Source organism: Phaethon lepturus, unplaced genomic scaffold, assembly GCF_000687285.1.
Source record: "Phaethon lepturus isolate BGI_N335 unplaced genomic scaffold, ASM68728v1 scaffold13399, whole genome shotgun sequence".
Taxonomy (NCBI): domain Eukaryota; kingdom Metazoa; phylum Chordata; class Aves; order Phaethontiformes; family Phaethontidae; genus Phaethon; species Phaethon lepturus.
In genome coordinates, this window is record NW_010561328.1 from 2,457 (window position 1) to 11,254 (window position 8,798).

At 35.5% G+C, this 8,798-nt stretch overlaps 1 protein-coding gene across 1 annotated transcript in view; it reads left to right on the forward strand.

The window, feature by feature from the left end:
- Window positions 1–1,350: 1,350 nt before the first annotated feature.
- The window catches only part of LOC104626139 (ryanodine receptor 2-like), a gene marked incomplete at its 5' end in the record, with an annotated part of 13,133 nt that continues 5,685 nt past the window's right edge, over window positions 1,351–8,798 (forward strand). Inside the window, 4 exons of the mRNA XM_010293980.1 lie at window positions 1,351–1,411; window positions 2,766–2,912; window positions 4,800–4,934; window positions 7,215–7,371. Of these exons, the coding sequence (XP_010292282.1) occupies window positions 1,351–1,411; window positions 2,766–2,912; window positions 4,800–4,934; window positions 7,215–7,371 (500 nt within the window). The remainder of the gene's footprint in view (window positions 1,412–2,765; window positions 2,913–4,799; window positions 4,935–7,214; window positions 7,372–8,798) is intronic.

The following is an 8,798-nucleotide window of genomic DNA, read 5'->3' on the forward strand; positions in this document are numbered from 1 at the left end:
ACTATGTGCTTTCATATATGGCAGGTGTATCACATCTGCCAGCATTATTTCTACTTGCTTATGTCTCCTGTCAGCATCTCTTCTCTTTCAGGAACACTGAATTCACTCACATTTTAAGGATAAAAGTAGGACAGATGACATTTTTCATGCAATTATTTATATTTGTTCCTGAATTGTGATCTAGGTTTAGAATTTTTTTGTGTCAATATAATACAGATGATCCAAATCTTTCCAGAAAGAAAAAATCAGTAAATAGAGAGGACAAGATACAGTTACAAGCAAAAATGGTATACATCCTTTTTAAGTTAGTTGTATCACTTCTCTATAGAGAAAAAAAAAATGCTTCAAGCAAATTAATGGGTTTACTTCTAGTGCAAAAAATGTACCCTAAAGTTGAGGCATTTATTTGTGTTGATAGAGTAAGAGGAGAATACCTAAAGGTATTAATTAAAGAAATATAAGGGTAGCATTTGGAGAGAAAAGTTTACAATATCAGCCGATACAACATAAAAGTTTGCTGAAGGAGGGAGAGCAATAGAAGAGGCTAGGTGGCTAATATAACAAAGCAACAAAAATTGTGGAAGGAACTGGGAGCCCAGACCTGGACCTAGCGCTCCCGGTGTGGCCTTACAAGGGCTGAGGTAGAGGGGAAGGATCACTTCCCTCCACCTGCTGGCAACGCTGCTCCTCGTGGAGCGCAGGGTACCATTAGCCTTCTTCACCGTGAGGGTGCATTGCTGGCTTATGCTCAACTTGCAGTCCATCAAGAACCTCAGGTCCTTTCCTGCAAAAGCTTTTAATATACATTGCTTTTTCATTTACATTTATTCCTGATAACCGTGGGAAAAGCAAAGGACAAAAGCTCTGGGATTCACTTCACCTCACTTTGTCTTTAATGTCATCTAATTGTATCATAATTAATGGTAAAGAATTGGCATTTTTGGGTGCAAGTTCTTTGATCTTTTTGACAGCTACTTTAGGCATCAATGTTTGGGGTTTTTTTTGGGGGGGGGGGTTGGTGTGTTAGGGTTTTTTTAATAGAATCTCCTTTTCACCATGGATTATAAAGACAGTTCGTTTCACTTGTATATGGTAACTTTGTAGACGTTGATCAGCATTAGGTCCGATGAATCCAAACCAGTATTTATTAATTTGTTTTTCTGCTTTTTTTTTTGGACAGGTCCATTCCAGAGTAAAAGTATGAATTAGAACAAGGTTCTGATGTATTTCAGCTTTTGGAGAAATAGATCAGCTGTTATCTCCTGTGTTTATATGACAATACACCTCCTGCAGATTGTGTTGCGTATTTTCCTATTGTGTTTTGATATAAAATGCAATTTACTTTTACAGGCTAAATTCCATTGATGTTAAGTATCAGATGTGGAAATTAGGAGTCGTTTTCACTGATAATGTAAGTTATCAGTATATATATATAGACACATATTTACATATATATTCATCTTCTAAAAAGCAACATGCACTTGTTAAACAAAAGTGCTTCAAAGAGAGGTATGAAATACTCTGGATTATATATAATTTACTACATAGATGAAGAAAATTGTGGAAGCTTAAAAAGACATTGCCAAAATCTTTTCCCAGTTACATAGGTATTAGTCTGTAGAACCTCAGTCAATTCCTGGCCCCCTTCTGATATGCTTTATTCAGGGACAGTAAGCAAGTACAGTGCTGTAGAATTAGAAAACTGACTGTATAAATCCTAATTGCCATTTTTCATATTGTTCATAAACTTTATGAACACCTGAATACTCCTGAAGCACAGTTAGATCAATATAGTTAATGTATGTGGAATTGCTAAGATTTGTATCACTGAAACTGGTAGTAGGATGTGACACAGAAGGAGGCTGATGATTTTAATCATTTGAAAAAATGAGTCTTTAAAAACAACAAAAAAGGAATTATAAACCAGACTGTTAAAATACCTTGCAGTTTAAGAAGTCACTCATCATATGATTATTAAGTGTCTTACGATTATCACTTGCCTAACTCAGCTTATTTTACTGGTGGAAAAAATGATTGGCGAACAAACGATTTTGGAACTAGGACTGCCAGAGAATCAAAGTGTGACCTGACTGTAGACAGGAAGAGTGGAATAGTTAAGTCTCCAGGTCTACAGACAGCATGATCTGTAAAGAGTTAAGAATTTGTTCAGGATTAGGTTTTTTCTAAGGGAGGGACTGTGATTTCTCTTATAAATATGTACTTGTCTTTAAGGGCAATAAAAATTAAACGATAGAGGAAAAGAGGAAATTAATGCTTGTAGTAATAGTTAGTAAACTACTTAATATTTACATGTTTAAGTAGAAGTTTTAGTAGTTTGAAATAATTACAAAATGCCTTTTGTTCCTTGCAGAGTCTTTTCATTTCTTATTAACCACCTTAGGGCTTTACAATTTTAATGTAACTAGAAATTCATAAACAAAAAATAATTGAAATCAGATTTTTTTTACATTAGCAACATTAACAAATAAGGGTTTAGCAATTTCAGAATTAGTTTTTACAAATTAAAATTCAGAATATGTAAATTTTGACCATGTCTTGTGAATTCTGTATTTCCTGATTTAATATTTTTGCTCAAAGAGAAAATTCTCAAAGATCTCTAGCAAATTCTACATAAAAAAAGTTATTGTTTTGTATTTTAAGAAAAGCACATTCAAGCAATTTCTACCTTTCCTTAGTGTTTTGAATTAAGTAAAAGATAATAGCCATGAGTTTTATTTTATGACACACTTGTTTTTTTCTGTTAGTCTTTCCTTTACCTAGCGTGGTATATGACCATGTCAGTCCTTGGCCATTACAACAACTTTTTCTTTGCTGCTCATCTTCTTGACATTGCAATGGGATTCAAGACATTACGAACTATCCTATCATCAGTTACCCACAATGGCAAACAGGTACCAACTGTCACCTCTTTTCAGCTTTTTTACTTAAGGAGTACAACAGGAAAGATCACTTCATGACTTAATTCAGCTGCTCTGCAGATTGACAACAGAATGGCTCTTTTATCATGAAGTTTAGAGCCTGGGTCAGGGGAGAAACTAGCCAGTGGGGTTTATAAGCTTAAGAAAATGGGAGTAGGATGTATGACAGTCTCTAGCTGTTAGGAGCAACTGTGTCATAAAGTTGCTGTTTAAATTTTTTTCAAGATTCATCTAAAGAAAGGTCCAGTTGAGACCCAGTTACTCTTCCTGTTAGAGGACTGTTTGAGAAAGTCAGGTCTTTGATAGTAAGAAATCTTTTCTTAAAGAAGCTATAAAATCTGAAATTGCGTTTCTGATTTAAGTCAAGAAAGTAACTAAGGCTTTTCGTCTACTGAGATCTATTGTAGGAATGGCACTTGAGGAACTCTAAGTTTCAGGTTACATTAAGTCTAATGGCCTTCCTAGTTCAAAGGACCATTGTAAACAATTTTTAATGATAAAAAAGCCATCCTTGGTCTGCTTAGAAGATCTTCCAGCAAGGCAACTAATATAATTGTTATTCAAGTGGCATGGGAATGGTAACAAAAAGGTCTTCTCTGTTGTGTATACTTACATGCTATTGTGGTAACATAGAACTTGAGTTCTGACTTTATACAATGTAGGTGCTTTAGAAGTCTGGTCACAAGTGCCATTTCAAAATTTATCACGAGCAAGTTGTTTTTCAGGTCTTTTGTTTTAAGCAGGTTTGATACTAGAAAAACATAACATCCTTAGCAATGATTTTTTTTAAATGCAAAGGGTGATTGATTTAATTTAACTCTGCCTTCAAATGCACTGTCCTTGTCAACATTTTTTAAGAAGTAATACACATTTAAATGCTCACAATTTATATTTCAAAATAGCTGGTGAAGCACATGACGTATTGAAGACTCTTAAGTATGAACTCACCCTGACAAACTGCTATTTGTTTTAATTTATGTGGCAAACTTAAGTTTCATTTGTGGAACAAAAATTGTGTTTTGAAAAGTTACAGAAATCAACATACTGCATTCCTTGCTCTTTAAAGAGCAGAATTTCTTAAATTCTTAATTCTGATTTCTTAAAAGAACAAAAAAGAAAAAAAATCAGTCAGCACCTGAAAAAAAGTGAAGTATTCTACCTTTTAAAAATAGTCCTGAAGTTTTAGCAAATTTTCTATGAAGTAAGTGGGCATTATTTATGATAAGAAACTTTTTAGGTCTGGCAGCTATGCAAGTGAAATATCAATTTGCAGGATACTGCGGTTCACTTCCAGCTGCTTTCCATAAAGCTCAAGGCAAAATTTTAATGATGCTGCAGTTGAGCAGTGGGGTATTTATTGCTGCTTCTCTGAGGTAGATATTAAAATACTACGAACAGTTTGTTTCATATGTGATTTCATAGATATAAACAAAAATGTTTCAGTAGTAAATTACTAGGAATACTATATTGCAATATGTAATAGGTGATATTGAATAGTAATACTATCACTATTAGGTAGTAAACTTCCAGATGTTTTTGTCTGATTGTGGGGGTTTTATATGATTCTAATGGATTGTTTGATTGTATATGTATACACAAGATTTTGGAAGATTTGCCTTTGTAATTGTGTTTCAAAAGCACAGTTTTCCTTCAAAATAAAACATGTGCAATGCACAATCTTTGCATGAAAATATGCAGGTCTATTACCAAATATTACAGAGATACAGAGAAAAAGTAAATAGAGTTTTCCTTCTGCTAGTACATATAGATTATTGTTACTTTCCTTCTCTTTTTGCAAAGGAATTTGTATAGCGTAATTCCATGGGGGTGTTATATCCACTCTGTAATTTTGTCTTTCAGCTTGTCCTAACGGTGGGGTTACTGGCAGTAGTAGTATACTTGTATACAGTAGTGGCATTCAATTTTTTCCGCAAGTTCTACAACAAGAGTGAAGATGGTGATATGCCAGACATGAAATGTGATGATATGCTAACAGTAAGTCTTACTTTGCTTTTGGGATTCTCTTCTTAAACTGTTATGTTTTTGTCCTGACCTTCTTGTAATTCCTATTCAATACAGTCGTATCATTCACCAGCAACAGGAAAGATTAGAACTCAAGGCAGAGGACCAAATATAATGAACATCCCTAACAACTAGATATACCCTGTGTGTATTAAACAAACACATCTATACATTAATAGAAGAAATGTATTCTTTGCTATAGTTTCTCAAAAAGTGAAAAACAGCTACAAGCTGTGAAGCTGAGCCGGGTCCGTTAAAGGGCAGTAATTCTGAATCTTGAGGTTGTACAGGCCATTCAGGAGGAGGGTAAGTTGTAGGCAAGGACTTTCATAAGTAATTTAGGTACTGAAATGCTTGTTTAAGCTTGGCAATCCGTCAGTTTCCCTTAGCATGAATTGCCATGATTATCTTCAACTGGCAGTTCTGTTACTGAAATATCTACTGTGCTCAGAGCCACTGAGAATTATTTTGTACTTACTGAGACAGTGCCAAGCTTTGCATTTGTGGATGGTAGGTGGAGCTTAAATCATGATGAATTTGTAAGGTGCGTTGCTGTTAATACCCTTCTAAAAGCAATCATGTACAACAAAAGTTAAATATATTTCAGTATGTTATGCAATATGAATCACTTCTAGGGAACTGACACCATTTAAAAGCTTAATAATTAGATAAACTGTGGAAGCAGACAGCTATGTCTATATTTTTGTCCGGTTTGGAACATTCAGTACAAGAAAGATCATAGGTAAACTGGAGCATGGATCAGTGGAGGGCCACTAAATTGACAGCTGCTGGAGCACTTGCCCTGGGAGGAGAGGCTGAGGGCATCAGGCTTGTTTGACCTGGAGAAGAGAAAGCTTGGAGGCAGGGGGAGGAGCGTAAGAGCAGCTCCCCAGTGCTTGCAAAAAGGTTATTGGGAAGACAAATCCAGGCTTTTTACAGCAGCGCATGGCAGGACACCATGGATGTGACGTGGAAAAAGGTGTTCTGACTGAGGAGAGCCAAGCAGTGGATCACGTTGCTGAGAGAGGTTGTGCAGTCACCATCCTTAGAGGTTGTAATGACCTGACTGGCTAAAGCTCAGAGCAACTTTCTTAGAACTTATAGTGGACCCTGCTTGGAGCAGGATTTGGACCACAGACCTCCCAAAGTCCCTTCTGACCTGACCTGCTCTGTAATTCTTTGAAAACACACTTAAAAAAGGGCGATAATATTGTACACGAATGACTAGAATAAAATGTAATATGCTATAAAATCAAGGTTGTCTTTTGTAAAAGCGGCAAGACTTGCAATGTGATGTTAAAAAAAAAGTACAGTGAATATATTTTTATTTTTAGAAATAGAAAAACAACTTTTAAAACTTTTAGATAACTAACACTACATTCACTCATTAATTAATGATTGAATTTCAATGGTGAAATAAAAACTATCTCTAAAAATTGTTACATTTTTAGTCACTGGCCACTCAGCATTGTATGTTACTATATCAGTTTCTTACATGAGGGATTTTGGGGGTAAGTGTGGCATAGAAATAAAAGAAAGGATTTTTTTGTATGGTTAGGTTTTAGGAGTTAGTTATTGTCATCACTGCTTTTTGATAAGGACCTGTAGTTTGCAAGGGTACTTAAAGAACTGATCCCCTGCTCCAGACCTCTAAGAGTGATATAACAATTTTCTATTAAATTATGGCATGATAAACTGGAAAGACTGCATTGTCAACATCCCACATAACTACACTGAGACATATTATACCACTTTTCAGATCACAGTTTCACAGTATTAGTCTCAGACCTTTTCCATCATTAGCCTGTCCTCTGCACAAACATTCTCAAAGGTTCTTTGTTTTGTTTCATGGTTTTTTTGGTTTTTGTTTGAAACACCAAAGGTGGGGAATGTAATTAACTTTTGAGGTAGGAAAATGAAAAAGATGATGTCTGTGGTGGTAATGGTATTTCCTATTTGCACATTACTGAAATGATTGTATATGAATCATGGTGTCCTGCTGAGCTTACGGTAGTTGAGCCTTTGATCTTTTTGAACTGCTATGGAATGACAGAACATGAAATACTGCAGCTTCAGCTGCACAGCAGCATTTTACCTCCCTCAGAAATGTACATAGCCTCAAAGGGGAGAAAAAGATGACTTGACATAGTATTGTTGCTAGACTATAGACCAGTTCTACCAATTACTGAATTTGCAATATTTTTAGTTTTAGCTGAAGACAAACTTTCTATCCCTTTGTTTTGTGTTTTCTAGTGCTACATGTTTCACATGTATGTTGGAGTACGTGCAGGTGGAGGCATTGGCGATGAAATAGAGGATCCAGCAGGAGATGAATATGAAATCTATCGGATTATCTTTGACATCACTTTCTTCTTCTTTGTGATTGTCATCCTCCTTGCAATTATTCAAGGTAATGTTTGTAACCCATGGTGAGACTGAAGGTGTTATCTAGCAGTACAAAGATCTTAGTGCTACAGTAATCACACACCTAAGATTTAATGAGGACACCAGGGCAGATCATGAAGCACAGATTTATACAGTAAATCACACCCTGCTGGCTTTTATCCATACACTGTTCTTCCTAGTCTCTGTAAAATCAACAGGCTCTAAAGTTCTTTGCTGTGAGAATAGTGGTGTCACTACAGTTTCTATCTTCTCATTACAGTTCTCTCTCTTCTAAAAGCCTCCTGAAAGTGATGAGCAAGAGAAGTGATTAGAAATCTTGTGGCATACCTTAAAATTGTCTTTCAGCATAACCCACCCTTTGTGAGCTTATGAGGACAAAATCAGTAGTGGGTCCTATCAGTGTTCCCCCTGCCAGCATCTAATGTTCTCGACTGTCTGTCAAATCTTCAGATTGGTGGTAGTGGTGTGAAAATTGGAACATAGCTTTAAGAGGTTTAGTCCTTTCTTACATAAAAATCTCTGTTTGGTGTGATGCCTGCTTATTTGAACAATGTCAAAGAGTAAAGAAAGGTGCTTGATATGAAACAGCTTTAGTATATCCTGGTTAATGACAATGGAAAGTCATCTGCCATCAGGTTAGCTTCTGTATTCGAGTGAAACTATTTGACTGATAGTGTGGCTTGCTGTTGTAATCCGGATAGTGGATACTGAATTTTGGGAAGTCAGGCTTTTTTCTATTATGTTTATATTAATAATGTTTAATGTTATTACCTAAAGTACTTAAAAGCCCCATGTGTTTACATATTGCACCTTCAAAAGGTCAAGAATGCCCAGAAGATCATCTTCTATTAAATTTTGAACAAGTTAACAGAAGTATATTTTTGATTTTGGAAAAAAGTGTAATGATTTTTGCTCGGTCCAGTTGCTGTTGTAAATAATGATACCTTATTGCTTTCTGTCAGCTAACAGTTAGCTAATTTATGATGATTTTGACAGAAGTAAGGATGCTTTATCACTTCGTACAAGGAAGTTTAGAAGGTGACTGAGCTTTTGGTAAATTGTTTATAACTCTTACTCAAGCAACAAGTTTTTTTAAAGGGTTTGGGGAGGGTGCAAATTTTTTTATAGCCTGAAGTAGCATATCTCACACTGTTTGTTTCTTGGTTTTGTGAATGGCTGGAGAATAGAGGCCTTAGATGTCAAGCTTTGAGTATAATTATCATCTGGTATTCATCAGTTTTATAGCACAGTAGTGTCAATAATTATTGTGGAGTTAATCCTTATTTGTATTGGTGTAAGTGAAGGGAGAATCATAAAGCATTTATAATCTGAGCCATAGAGCCTGTGGTGGTTTTTCTTCTTTTTCTATCTCCCTGAAATGACACCTCTACTTCTATAGAGCTCTGACAATGGAACCTTGTCCTACAAGAC